This window comes from Sycon ciliatum, chromosome 4, assembly GCF_964019385.1.
Source record: "Sycon ciliatum chromosome 4, ocSycCili1.1, whole genome shotgun sequence".
Taxonomy (NCBI): domain Eukaryota; kingdom Metazoa; phylum Porifera; class Calcarea; order Leucosolenida; family Sycettidae; genus Sycon; species Sycon ciliatum.
In genome coordinates this window covers 35,261,980-35,276,675 of record NC_088646.1, presented here as the reverse complement: position 1 = coordinate 35,276,675, position 14,696 = coordinate 35,261,980, and the positions used below count along the sequence as shown (strand labels likewise).

Sequence of the window (14,696 nt, the reverse complement as noted above, 5' to 3'; positions counted from 1 at the left end):
GGGCGAACTGCCAAGCAGCAGAGGCGAATACTAAAGTCCAAAGAAGGATTCGGCGTCTTGGACTCCCAGTAGACCCTCTCTACACTACACCGGTCTGCTCTGTGTGGAAGTTTCTGGCTAAAGTAACAGTTTGCAGACTCTTACAGTTTGCCTTTGGACATACATGTAACTGCCGTTGGCGAAAATCACAATGATCACTTTTGACGATCTTCACTCAATCCCACTGACGACATGTCAGCCCTAATAACTCAGTAGTACTATTCACACAGACTGAGAATGGCTGCGTTCATGAGCCTCGGGATTATTCATAGTGTTTTACTCTACAAGTCAAGTACATTATTGTATTGTTGCCTCTTCCATCTTGTGGCCTTGGAGTTATTATTACTTCAGTATTTGTTTACATCGGAAGCTCAACAGTGCAGCTGCACAAAATTAATATGAAGTTGAGTGGGCTTGGAATTCCAGTCTTGTTGAGCTTTTCATTATGTAATTGCTGGCTCATAATTATAAGGGAGAGTATTTTGACTCTCAAGTCGGGGTTCGGAACTGACGATAATAACGTTAATAATTATGGATCTGCACATGTACATGTAATAGCCGCTAATCGCACTAGGCTAGCTAGCGCTACGTGAACGGTGAAGTGACTCAGAAGTCGTAGTCTACCGGCATACCATGGTCTACTCGTAGTCACGCGGCTAGTTTTGTTAGTCTGGTACCGGTAACTCACTGACATGATGTCAAATCAGTACTAGTAATGAAGATTGAAGGCGAAACTACAACTACTACTTACAAGTCTTGTAGCTTGCTACAAAACGACGTAGCTACAAAAGGCAGGTTCTACTCTATCTTACTCTAATACCATGAATACTCTTAGGGCTCTAGCCAAGGATTAGTATTACCAAGAGTACATAACCATGATAACTACACAGTGTGTAGTTATGTACTCTTGGTATTACTAGTAGTAGGAGTAAGATCAGATGCAGAGTCGTCTAGTCTATCTAGCCGATCGGAGATTATAATCTCTCGAATGACTAGCTCATAGATCTTATAACAACAAGTAAACCACGAGGCCAGTACGTGCTAGTTTGTGTCAACCGCGTGCGCATGCGATATGCATGGCCGGCCGCGTACGTACGTGCGTGGCCACGCGCGCGCTAGCGCTATGCGCTAGCGCTGGGTATAATTATAATGATTATGCATTTATGGACGTGTGCGTGCATATCTACTGACCTGTACCATGTGTACTGAAGCTAGCTAGCTGTAGGCTAGGCTGTACATGTATACATGTACCGGTACCGCGATACCGGTAGACAGCCATTCATCAAAATACGGCCATGCACTATAAATACATCAGGTACATGTACCGGTATTATTGATAATGATAGTAGCAATTTTAGGAGTAGATCTACTTTTGCTTGCCAGGACTCCGAGCTACCCTCGACTGGAACTGGACTACATCTACCAAAACTAAGTTGGTACTGTATGTGAAATGAAGAAGACTTAGAAGAGTAATGACTTTTGTCGACTAATGACTAAGTAATGTCACGACAACAGAAGTCTTGACCTGCACAGCCACCGCCCTCAACCCTCCCCTTTCATACCTTGACCCCCCCCCCCCCCCACACACACACACACTAAGTGACTTACACTACTACTAGTCTTGCACATTCCTGCTGCAGTGATACCAAGAGTCCATAACCCCCATACTCTTGCCTTGGTGATACTGATAGCGAACAAGCTACAATATGTTAGACATACATGTAACAACTACTAGTACAGTCAGTATCGTATCGTTGGTGTTTGATTTTGAGCATTTTATCACTATAAGCGATATAATTATTACTATGACCGATACTGCATGCAATAATACAGTCTGTATCGGCTATAGCGTACCCTTTTGATTTCCGTGATTTTATCACTATAACCGATGCATCACTATGCGATACGATCGATTTTTTTCGATCGACACATGAAAGGCAAGGAAATACTTCCAGCATGGCGTTTTGACAAATGAGCATGCTGCATAGTTGACAGTACCCGCATTTCCATAAAAAAATTCTGTTTATCACTATAGCCGATAATAATGTAGTGTGTTATGCATGTTTTGATTCTTTGTTGCCATCATAATATCCGATATATCATTACATCCGATAATATTGGTGATAGTGATATTTGTACTGGATAAAATACGTTTTGCTTTTGATATTTCGTACCAATATCACTGTAGCCGATATATTCTTATATCCGGTCACTCTATAGCCGATACAGACTGTATGCGAGTGGGGTGTCAAATGACTCAGCGCGCCGTGCACATACGCACTACACACATGTACAATGTCATGTAGCTGGCTGTAGCTCCTGACACAGAAAATCAGCATTCCCTCACGATGGAGGCATATTTTGGCAACTTGTACGAGCAAAACTCACCAAACAACACTCACTGGACAAGTTCTTCACGAAGAAGTAACACCCTGTTCTCCTCTAACATCGCTTGATTTTACATCAATCACTATAACCATGATAACCGATGCAAAAATAATGTAATAAAGGTCTTTTGAAATATGAATTTGATCACTATAGGCGGTATATTACTATAGACGATTATTACTATACGCGATAACTGTGTATACTTAGTTATGGCAAATGAAATGAATTTGAGAAATTGATCACTATATCCGGTATATTACTATAGCCGCCAACCTTATAGGCGATACGGACTGTAGTTACTTCTGCTGGGATCACACCATTCAACAGCTTGCAAGTACAAGCAACAGTTACTTGCAAGTATGATGACCCCCACCCCACACACAATTGAAGTACGCACACACCACACAATGCACTGCGCACGCACGCGCACACACACACACACACACACACACACACACACACACACACACACACACATACACCACTCACACACGAAAGGTACTGTAGTTCCGGCAATATCGGATAATCATTGTAGTGTCGTATAAATTATGTTGTTGTTGCTGTTGTTTGAAATCTTTTATTCTCTTTTATTCTTGTTGTCGGTCGTGGAGGTTGTTGTCGTGAAGTTATAATTATTATTTTGACAATGCACACAGCACAGGGCTATCAGTTATCCGCTAGAAATTTCAAGTACATGTAAGTAGTAAACAAGTCAATGTGATGAAGAGAGACCCACAACATCATGACCAGGAGCAGGTCTAACTTGTCATGATTGATGGAAGTCCCATTATCACTCGCTACAACCGGTGAGTGAGTGATTCAATCCTGGACACTGTATACGTCCACAGTGCAACCTGAGGTTTGACTTTCTGGTTGCAGTAGCGCGGAAGTGCCAACTTTGCCCTCAGTTTTCTAGAGTGAAGAACACGACTTCCGGCTTGAGCCTTCCAAAGCAAAGGTGGCACTGAATAACCCCAGTCGACGGCACAGGATAGAATCATGGTTGCATTGTTCATCCAATCTGTATCCAATCTGTATGCGTGCCGGGATGGGTGCGTGCTGCCAGAGTTGTAACTGGCAACGCATACATCTCACAGGCTGGTGTGCACATACCTAGCAGGATTGGATCCGTTGCTGCTTTAGCTGTGCACTTGAGCATTTCCATTTCACTATGATAGCGTGATGTCACATGATCACTCGACGATCATGCTATAGCGTCCAGTGCCACTGGCCTAGACCAGCGTGTTCAGTTCTGGCCCGTGAGCCGCAGCTGCATGGCCGCACGGCGATGCAGTCAACATGAGATCACAGCTCGTCTCGCCGTTTCTTTGCCCGCTTCTTCTTCTTGGCGGCCAGCACCTGTTGATAGTGCTCCAATGCCTGCAGAAGTCGGTCAATGATCTCTTTCTCGCCGGCACGCAGGATAATCACGTTGCGCTTTGATGCAGAAATATGTGGGGAGTCCAGCAAGTGCTCGTCCTCGACTAACGTAGTTCGATAGTCACGCCGTGCCTTTTCTAACAACTTCTTAGCCCAGCGAACTGCGGCATTTTCGACAGCAGGAGAAGCCGCGGGTTTCAATAGGGACGCGTATCTGTCCCTTGGTTTCATGTCTTGCACAGACTGAACGGTGTCCTTGTTCAGATTGAAGAGTCGCCCAATTGCCAGCAGCTCAAAGGACACAATCTCGTCGTCACTCAGAGGCTTAATGTTGGTCACACCCGTCCCCCAAGGCTCCATTGATTTCCAGATAGATTGCTTCTGGGTATAGTCAGACACATGCTGTGGCACATCTGTTGGAAGAATGAAGGTGAGCTGATTCCACGGGTTACGCCTCAGGGAAAACCCATAGTCCATGAGCAGACGGCCATTGTGCCTGTGTGCCGGCGAGCTGTAGAGCACAAACAGCTGTTCTCCGGCCTTGGTCGGCTGCGTTAGGGAGCAGTTAAAATGGGTCGAGTCATCGTTGGTGGCACATTCGACGTTGGCACGCTCCTCCGAGTCAGCCATATTGAAGATATCGGCGAGCGGCACAAGAACTGCAGCAACCTGCCACTGCCCTTTCGGGTCCCTTGCACGCACGCGGTGCGTCCGACTCCACACAATCGCCAGACCCCATCTAAACAGTGCCTCGCTCAGTCCCGCCATTGCGCCCGGGTGCTCTGCTGACAGTGTCTTCTGTATGTAGCGGTATGATTTCGTCACGGCCTTGTTTCGCCGCTGGCAGAGACCTACCAGAGCGGAACCTCGCATGTCCTCAAACAGATCATCGGTGTATTGTACTGGCAGGCCCACGTCTCGTGGCAATGAGTTCAAATATCCGGACCAATCTAGCAGCGGATCAACGTTGTGCAGAGTTGTGCTCGCTACAGAATCTCCACTGCTAACGTTTTCCTGATGGGAATAATGCAGATGAAGGAATGCTAAGAATAACGCTGTGAGATCTGTATCGCCTAGACCGTTTAGCCTGCCTTCGATTATAGGCTCGAAATCCGGAAACAGGTATGCATGCTCTAGGCTGAGAACTGCCGTCAGAGGCGTACTGGTCAGTACTGTTCCAGCGTTCAAGTCAGTCGTGGCTCGTATTCCCCATCCGAAATCGGGCAGGTGCGCTATCTCCACCCCAGCACTGGTGGCCGCATTTCTGGACTGCGCCCACTTCTCGATTCGGCTATGGCCGCACCAGATCGAGCTGGAGAGAGCAAGAAGTAGGACGATTCTGAAAACGAACGAATGATCCATTCTCTGCACACCCGCATAAGCATGAATGCGTGATGGTGGTGGACTCTCACTCCAACTACTAGTAAGTAAGTAACTAGTCCTAGTACTTGCAAGCACCGAACTGCTGACCTGCCTCCCAAACCGGTAAACGTAAACAAGGTCAACAAGACTGGGGCTAGCTAAGTAGCTAGCTAGCTAGCTATCGACAAGCAAGATCGCAAAAAACCATCATGCTGTCGTACTGACGATCGGTGCACGTGCGCGGTAGCTTTTGAAAACAAGCGCGCGCTTTGTTGTACGCTCCCCACGCGCGATCGACTGGATCCATATCCAGCCTCGCGAGCTCGTTCGGTTGATTGAAAACGTGCCCTGTCTCGTTTGAAAGTGTATTGAACAAACTCCTTCAGCCATATCGTCTTGTTTCTTTCACTCAACAATCTGCATTCGCCCTGCTAGGAGTTTATCCAACTGTTTGCGCTCTGCACTGGAAAAAGGAGTGTGTAGGTCCACTGTAGGAGAACGCGCGCACTACACAGCGCACAAACTGAAACCCTGATTTTCAGTGTTGGCTGTCTACTTCTCCCCGGCCTATCAGAGTTAGACCCTGAGAATTATTTGTAGCTTTGTAGTTACACGGGATTCCTTCACTTCAAACCAATGGATTGGATCAATATCTTCCGCAGAATAGGCGTTAGCAATCCCACCAGGGAGCTGGGAGACGTCGCCCAGGAATACCAGAGGAGATTAGAGCTGCGGCGGTCATCTATATCTGCTATCACGCTGAATGCGTCTGCCAAAATGCTGATTTGCGCTGAGTTGGCCTGCAAAGCGTGCAAACAGCCATACAATCCGGTGAGCGCAGAAATGCCAATGACTTATTATGCTACGCATTGAGAAATTAATAAGCGACATTTAAATAATCATAATGATAGAAGTAAGCCAAGCCAAAATAGAACTTTTGATCCCCAGCCCCCACATTTGAGAACCACCAGAGTTCAAATGAATGAATACAATCATGTTCATCATACCAAGAGTCCATAACCCCCCCCCCCCCCCCCCCCCGAGAGTATGCAACTTCTAATCAGTCCCTGTATAGAAGCCCACTCGGCGAAATTCCTTCACTTAGTCATTTTTGGTGCAGTGCGATGAGTCGTGCCGATGAATCCTTCGAAAACTTACAGTCAAGCCGAGATGCTTCCTCAGGGTAAACTGCCTGAAGTAAACTGATTCTAATCTGAGCCCCCAAGCACCTTTTCTACCGCAGGACCATTCAGGGAGCGGACGACATCGGGCCAGCCCACGACTTGCGGAGCTTGTGGCTTTCGCCGGGCTTCACGACAGTGTCTAGCAACCACACATACTGACCGGGCTGTAGCGGCGGACCGTGGACGCGGCGGCGGTCGTAATAGTCTTTCATTCGACGATGAGCAATAGAGTCGGCCTCACGATCACGGGCACATGTACGGTGTAACTCAGACTCAATGGTACGGACATACTAGTACTCTTGCCAACACTTGGACTAATACTGAGGCGGTAAACCATAGACCACATCGGCTGGCAACCGAAGGTCACGCCCAAACATCAGACAAGCTGGCGTCTCAGACGTCAATTTCTGAACTGCGGTACGGTATGCTAGCAGTGACAATGGAACGTACATGTCCCAGGACTCAGGGTGGTCACTAGCACAGAGCCGTAGAGTGGTGAGCAGTGTGCGGTTCATACCCTCAACCGGACCATCACCAGCAGAGTGGTATGGTGTCATCCGCGACTTCCGGACCTTAAGTAGAGAGCAAAGCTCAGCAAACAAAGCAGATTCAAACTTTCCATATTAGAAAATAGAAATGCAATCGCGATTGACTCAAGTCTGGTATGAAATGCCGCAAGCAAGTTCCCCTTTGATCTTCTTTGTTCTGTGTGGGTTCTGGTGACCCCAGTGTGCGAACTCCAAGTCTGTCTGTGCTTTGTGCTTTGTAGGCATCTGTAGTTCGCCTATCTGGCGAGAGCAAGAAGAACTTCAACCGTGCCCAGCAGACCCTGGAGAAGATGATCATGGGCCAGCGTGCCGGTTGCAGTGTCACGGAAGTAGCCATTCGCCTGGGCTGTTCAGATGTGGCACCAATGGCAGAAGCAGTGCTTGAGCGGTAGGTTGAACCCCTAGTGGCGTTTGCTCTGGGAGAGTTTTATACAATGCTATGCTCTCGGAGCACGAATTTCATTAGCCTTCTAGAGGTCAGTTGATAAGGGGTGAATTCCTCATACAACATTGAGTTTTTAACAGGGAGTGTTTCTTTCTTGCAGTTTTGCCAAGTGGAAGGTTCGGTGTGCTTCTTGTGTGCTCCAGAGGGTAGTTACGAGCCAGTCAAATGTCAGTCGGTGGGAAGTGCGAGCTCCAACGTTGGGAGCAGCCAGCTTCTCCCAAGTTCATTTTTTTTATTGAAACAAGCTATATCTGCAGGAGCCAGCATCTGTGGTGTGTGCACGCTGGCCTGCTTTTCTGAGACCTCTGAATGAACATGTAGTTGAAAGTACCACTCCTACATGTACTAGGTCTTGAAGTGTTCTATATCTGTGTACTTGTGATCCTTGTGCAGGTATCGTAGCTCTTTGGCCCAGACTGTCGCTGGTGCCAGTCGGGATAGTATTGACCTCACCTCCCCTGCTTTTGTTGGCTCCGCCATTGCTGTCGTATGCAAGTAAGGAAGGGCCTGCAGTCGCTTGAATCCGTCTCAGGATAACTTATTACAGCTAATCTCTCAAAATGGGCAAGCCCCACCTACGTGCATGTATGTACATTCTCACCGTCTTTCGGACTCGGCAAAGTGGTATGATTTATGAAAATGACAAGCCTGTATTCGCGCTAATGCAGGACATTTGGAGACCAGATAGAAGTAGTCGGTTTAGTGAGGTGGTCGTAAGCTGTCTGTCTATCTCTATCTATCTGTGTGCAATGCAAAGCCAGACCCTTCACGAAGGATATGGCAGTGTTGCGATGTATGTAGTGTTACCTGGAGGGTAGTTCTCAAAGTACTCAATTGAATGTGGCCCACGTGTTCATATTCATAGAGTGCACATATTACCACAGGGAAATTATTGAGGGACAGATCTAGTCAGTACACAGAATGGATGCATACAGTGCTGCTTAAAGAGATCTGTTCACGTGAGTCAAGTTTCGCCTTGCACCCTTTCGCAGCCCGATGTTCGCAGGTCTAGGGCTGCGCAACGCCCGGCGCGTACTTGAGTGACTCGATCAGATTTCATTGAGCTGTACTGTATAATTTTGCCGTGATGGTATGTGTGCGCCTCTATAAGATATTGCGCAGAACACTCTTCTTTCTCTGCATTGCCATACAGAGAACAGATCAGCTTGATACTACTAGTGTAGTAGTGTTGCTTTGCAATACCATTCAGCGTTGTGAACGAAGCCTCAACCCCATGTGTTCACTGTTCATGCGTGCGCATTTAGTTCTGTCTTGACCGTGTACATGTGTGTTCCTGTGTACCTGGACAGATTACTGAAGTTCAAGGTTGATAAGCGGAAGTTGCGAGAAGAGACGCGGTGCACTTCTACAGAACTGGATAAGCGCTGCGAGGCGCTCATGGCAATAGCAGGACCTGTCGTTGCAGGTAAGCGGGCATGTACACATGCATGCACCTTGTGATCTGGCCTGTTGCATACCTGTCAATTGCCTGGCCACCTCACCCCTGAGATAAGTGAAGAATAGAGAAGGGAGGTGGAGGGCAGACCAGCCCTGGCACTAGAGAGCTGCTCTGCCGCCTCGCCGAGCACTGTTTCAGTTGTGCCTTCGGACACTTGTGGCAAATTTGCGATGCGGACAGTGCAGTGCTATAGTGCTGTTGTGTGTGTGTTTGTGTGTTTTGAATCTTTTGATGCAGAAGGTCACAGGGCAAAGCAGACAAAGCGACCGCATGGCTATGCTTTCTTGGATTCGGTGGACGACAGCTCTGGTGAGTCTTGACTGAAACTGTAGTCGAATACGTCCTTGCTGCTGTTGTTCCACTCTTGTTGAATCCGTCCACTTCACGATATGCGGAAAAAAGGCATGCATGGCCATCCATGTCTGTTCCTGTTTCCCAATAGGTTTGAATCATGTGGGTCTATGATATCGGCTGGAATCCCGGCGAGATAACCCAGGATCCTTGTGTATCATGTTGGTTTGTGCTGCTGTAGAACAATGCACTAGCAGTGTTTTCTTGTGTGACGACATTCTCCAAACTGTCTCTTGTCTCGTGTGCATGTGTGATATGAGCGTGCGCGATTCGTGAGTCTTCAGTCTCGTCTTTTCAGTATTCTTGTTCGTCCCGTGGGAGTTGTCCCTGTTTTTCTCGTCATGTCGTAGATAATAACTATTGTAAGCAAGCCACTGCTTGTTGTTCTTTGTGTCCTGCGTCCCGGGGCACGGAATGGCCGTGATTCCGTCACACCGTGGTGCTGAAACCCGAAACACAGGAGATGAGCCAGCTTGTTGTCGTCTTTGTCGTCATTAATGTCTCCATTGAGCGTGAGAAGCTGTCAGCAAAAGGAGATAGAGAGAGAAGGAGCTGGTTGGAGACTGGACGGAGGCGTTTGAAAGGAGACAGGAGAGGTGTTTGACAGTGGCATGAGCTGGGGCCGGAGACGGCGGGATTGTGCAGAGAGTGTGGCCGTGGCTCGCCAGATGACAGCGGATGTGGCTGCCATCGCCGAATGTGTGCCGTTCTTTGTCTTACATGTTGCTGTAGTCTCGCTCGCTGTATTGTTTGGTTATCGTCGTTGTGGAATTGGTTTCCTGGATGATGATGTTCCCCAAACTGTCTCATGTCTCGCGTGCATGTGTGAAATGAGCATGTGTGATCTGTGAGTATCCAGTCTTCTCTTTTCAGTCTTCTTGTTCGTCCTGGAAGTGGTTGTCCTTGTTTTCTCGTCATGTCCTAGTTCAAATTATATTATTATTATTTATTATTATAGGCTTTTCCGCGTCGGCATCGCCAAGCAAGCTTAGCTAACTTTCGCATAAGCTGCTCCATGATGAAGTGACGAAACGATGAATGCTTTATAGGATCTAGGATAGAACAAAGGTTGAGGATATTTTTGAAAAAGAAAATGAAAAAGAGAGCTGGGCCAGTTGTGTTGAGGAACACAAACTGTAGGATAGTAAACTGCAAGAAATGATCTGGGGTTGATTTCATGATTATTGTAGTCACAGGTTGAGTTAGTAGCATGAAAGGTTATATTTTCACAGGTATGTTGTTTACATTCCTATTCTTTTACATGATAATATTTTCACGGAATATGAAGGTCAATGAGTTATGTTATGGTACAGCCATGCAGCTGCTACGGGTGAAAGCAGCACCATCAAGAGTCCATAACCCCAAGAGTGTGCAACTCTGTACATGGAGATCCGCGAGGCGGAATTCCAATATTATGTCAAAAATGACGTACACCTTCGTTGCGCTTGTACTACTCCCTGATTCCAAGCACCAAGGAATGCGGAGGTTTTTGTCCTCTGTGCCTCAGCAGCATGACGTAATGGAATTCCGCCGCGCAGTGGGCCTACACGAAGGCTACAGCAGCCAGACCCCAGTTGCACACTCTTGGGGTTATGGACTCTTGGCATTATGCATTGATGTACGCCTTTATCACATTGCTGCGTAGGTCTTTCCAGTCTTGTCGTGACTGGGTGATGGCATGGATGTTCTCAAGGTCCATATAACTGTTGTAAACAAACGAGTACGAGGTGAATAGCAATTTCTGGACATGAAAATAAAATAGAGGCCCACTGGCTGTGTGTTAAACATTTTTCATATCTTTTTGTATCTATTGTATGGCCTAATCCTTCATCTTTCCAAATATGTGACAATTGCTCATGCTGTGATCCCAGAGACTTTATAGCAGGATGTTTTCGACAGGCCAATTTTTTGGCCTAAATTTCAGTGTATGGAATTCTGGACATGAAAGTAAAATAGCGTCAATAGGCATCCTATACTGCACCATTTTTGTTTATTTTTTCTATTGGTGGACTGCAGTTGGCCTCTTCACACTTCCAGCCAACAGGTCCAAGACTATACAGCGTCTGAAGTGGAGTGCACATGGGGAAGCCAACGATTCGTCCATTACTTCTTATTTTACTCAAAATTCAAAATTCTCATGCGACATAGTACCACAAAACTCGTTGAAATGCCTCCCAAGAAAAGGCTATCAACAAGGCACCGACACGAGGAGAAACTACAACAGCCAAGCTGTCAACTACAACAAGAAAAACTTCATCAACCTGACTCACTTGACTCTACACGCGATGAAACATTACTTTACTCGAAATGTCCAGAAATAGCAATTCACCTCGTACTTGTCCTTTGTGCCCGGCGTCCCGAGGTACGGAATGACCGTGATTCCGTTGCAGTGCTGACTTAGTTCAAAGAACTTAGAAGTAGCGACTTTGGCGGTACTACTATTCATAACTGAAGTTGGTGGCTCCTATGTGGAATATAGGCTTCCTAGCGAACTTCACACTCGGCTTACTCACTACGGCCATCCGGAGCACACGAGGAGCTTCTCACACCTTCCACTTGGCAAACCTGCAAGAATGCACCACCCCCTGCTCAATACACAGTGTTTCGGGGAATTAACCCCTCGTCAGTTGAGCTTGAGTAGGCTGAGGAAGATTGTGCCTGAAGAGCACCACTTATATAGTGCACTCCAGACCAAACCATCACTAGGGATACAAACTTACAGAGATGCTCCATTTCCAGCGCGATTAACACCTTGTGAGGCCCCAGGCAGTAGTTAGTTATAGCTAGTTATAGCGTGAGTCAGAGTCGCTCATGGAGTTGTGCTAAACAGACGTTGAGAGCCAGTAGCTATTCACAGCGCTGTCACCTCCAACCAACTAGTCGCACGTCCGCATGAGGGACAACAATACGATCTTAGAAGTAACGACTTCGGCGGTATTTGTAAATGAAGTTGGTTGCTCGTACGTGTGCGACTAGTTGGTTGGAGGTGACAGCGCTGTGAATAGCTACTTGCTTTCAGCGTCTGTTTAGCACCACTCCATGAGCGGCTCTGACTCACGCTAAGGAATCGCACTGGAAATGGAGCGTAACTGATGAACGGTGAATTCCCTGAAACACTGTGTATTGAGCAGGGGTGGTGCTTTCTTGCAGGTTGGTCGAGTGGAAGGGGCGATGAGCTCCTCGTGTGCTTCGGATGGCAGTCGCGAGTCAGTCAAGTGCCAAGTTCGGCAGGAAGCCTGTGGTCCGTGTAGAAGCAACAAGCTTCATTCATTCAAAAGAGACGGTGAAACTCTGGATTTGGTTAGCACTGACTGTGAATGGTATCGGATATATTGCTGTTTTGCCCTTCAAGGGCCTTGCTTTCAGCTGGAACTGAGCATCCTATCTATTTGCACTCTTACTTGTTTGCATCTCGCAGCTGCAGATCAGCCAAGCAAGAGGAGTCGGGCACAAGGCGAAGGTGATGACGATGGCTTTGGGAGTACAGGCGTGCCATTCTTTTGCTACCAGCCGCTTCCTGACTTTCCGTCGTGGCGCTCAAGAATTATCAGCTCCGCAAACCAGGCACTGGCAGTATAGCGCGTTATCTGTTGCTCCTGTTGATTTGCGTTGGCCACACAGGAGTCAAGAGTGTAAGCTACGTCGCCTGTGAAATCGAGCAAAGTGTATTGCCGTATGTACGTATGTACGTTTTACCCTCTACGTGTGTGTGTGTGTCTCTTGTTGATTTGTTTTTCCCATGTCTGCTCGTGTGAGCTTTTCTTGTGCTCACTCTCCACTGTATAGCTGTGTTCGTTTTTATCTGGCACGCCTGTACCAACTGCTTTCTGGCTGATTAATCTACAATTCCTTCTGCAACAATTTTTTTCGCCATGAGGCTGGTTCTCTTGTGCCAAGTGCGGGTTGCTTCAACCGGCCTGCTGTATTTGCTGATATAAGCAATGTTTCCGTTGAGAATTCGTCCCATCTCCTCTACTCCTTTTCACGCTGTGCATGTTTCCTTTCCAGCAGATCGTGTGTGTCTGTGTCTGTGCGTGCATTCTCTGCTAATCTTCCTCTGGCCATGTTGTGTGTCTAGCTTTTGGTAGACTTTGATATTGAGATTTTTTAAATAGTTTTTTGAACCATTGATGATGTCACAGTTCTAAGATGCGCAGTGTGCCATATCCTCTTTGTTCAAACCTTGCTGGATTTTGTCTTTGTCTGTTTTCCAATGGTCTTCAGCTTTGAAAAAGCACTGCTGTTTCGAAGTTTTCAAGAATGCGCTGCGTATGATGCAGCAAAAGTGAATCATTCTGACCTAATAAGACGAGCTGAATCGACATGTATACCGTATTTATTCGTGTCGTTCTTCACTATTTGTTCCTTCTTCCATCGTTTTACTGCACATTGTTTCCATCATTTGACACTGCACGAATAAATACTAGGGCTGAAACGATTATACCAATTACTCGGTAATTCAAGTACAAGTAATTACGTTATAGTCATTATAGATAACTCGTTAGGGATGTTGAGTCCAAAAAGTACTGAAAGCCCCCCTTTTTGTTGAAAGTTTAAATCAGTTTTCTGCTGTGAGTATGCAGTTGCCAGGGGTATGCATGGTTCATGCTCTGAGGTTCGATTGACTTCAAAACTGCCATGTTTCAGATCTACCCGTCACTGATGCAGATTTTTTTAGTATTGAAGACATAGGCTGCATTCGTTTTAGCTACCTGGTAGAGTAGAGTAGAGTCACTCTACCGATACACTGTCCCTTTGGAAAAACGCGGCCAAGAATTCAAAATTCTGCGGCAAATTCCGCGGAGAAAAGGGGGGGGGGGGGGGTTTCTGCGGCATTTTCTGCTGTAAAATCCAAAATCTGCGGCACTTTCTACAAGTTTTTCACCCTCCTCGTAGAGGATATGACAACTAGTCGCATGAAGGAGCACTTTTCATACTATCCTTTGCAGTCACGAACTGAATAAGAGTGAAGAATCTTGGAGAGACCTGCACTGGCAACAGAAATGTGCTCAAACAGATCGCAAAGTAGTTTTTCTGCTGCTTTCTGAGTAGTAATTTTAGTAATTTACCCTAAAAAATTCAGATTCCGCGGACAAAAGTGTGGATTCCGTGATTTCCGCGGATGATGGCAACTTCTGCGAAATTTGCCGCAGCCGCGGAATCGCGTTTTTCCAAGGGGACAGGATACAGGTAGATGGTAGAGGCAAGTTTAAGAACGCTGTTCTACCGGCTTCGAAAATTTCAGCTGGGGCGGCAACATCCGCAACAGCATCGTGAGCAGCGAACTCATTCCCAACGATGAACTATAAATCGATGTGAGGCTGTAGCTTGGGAGCTCAGGTATCGCGGTTTAGGGATCAGAGTGTTCACCCAGTACAAAAATGCACACCATTGGCACACACATGCGTGCACACATACACACACACACACACACACACACACACACACACACACATATGTAACACAAAACAGTTATAGCACCGCAATAATGGGATAAAAGTAGCGGCAATCATCATTGAACACACTACAAAACGCAGGCC

The 14,696-nt window shown here is 46.8% G+C and overlaps 2 protein-coding genes across 2 annotated transcripts; one reads left to right on the top strand and one right to left on the bottom strand.

Annotated features, from left to right (window-relative positions):
• Nucleotides 1-3,732: 3,732 nt before the first annotated feature.
• On the bottom strand, nucleotides 3,733-5,169 carry LOC135813533 (actin-histidine N-methyltransferase-like). Its single transcript, XM_065326625.1, has one exon. It carries the CDS (start codon nucleotides 5,167-5,169, stop codon nucleotides 3,733-3,735), a length of 1,437 nt encoding a protein of 478 aa, XP_065182697.1.
• Nucleotides 5,170-5,532: 363 nt separating this feature from the next.
• LOC135815891 (origin recognition complex subunit 6-like) lies at nucleotides 5,533-13,446 on the top strand. Its single transcript, XM_065329236.1, has 6 exons — nucleotides 5,533-6,000; nucleotides 7,123-7,289; nucleotides 7,740-7,841; nucleotides 8,657-8,772; nucleotides 9,043-9,114; nucleotides 12,575-13,446. The coding sequence occupies exons 1-6, from the start codon at nucleotides 5,806-5,808 to the stop codon at nucleotides 12,733-12,735; spliced, it is 813 nt and encodes a 270-aa protein (XP_065185308.1). The 5' UTR covers nucleotides 5,533-5,805; the 3' UTR covers nucleotides 12,736-13,446.
• Nucleotides 13,447-14,696: the final 1,250 nt, after the last annotated feature.

Bases quoted from the DNA above. Each gene is read 5' to 3' on its own strand.
- LOC135813533 (XM_065326625.1), bottom strand. From the start codon at position 5,169: ATGGATCATTCGTTCGTTTTCAGAATCGTCCTACTTCTTGCTCTCTCC.
- LOC135815891 (XM_065329236.1), top strand. From the start codon at position 5,806: ATGGATTGGATCAATATCTTCCGCAGAATAGGCGTTAGCAATCCCACC. The intron at 6,001-7,122 runs GTGAGCGCAGAA...TGTGCTTTGTAG, and splicing joins GCAAACAGCCATACAATCCG to GCATCTGTAGTTCGCCTATC. The intron at 9,115-12,574 runs GTGAGTCTTGAC...TGCATCTCGCAG, and splicing joins TTCGGTGGACGACAGCTCTG to CTGCAGATCAGCCAAGCAAG.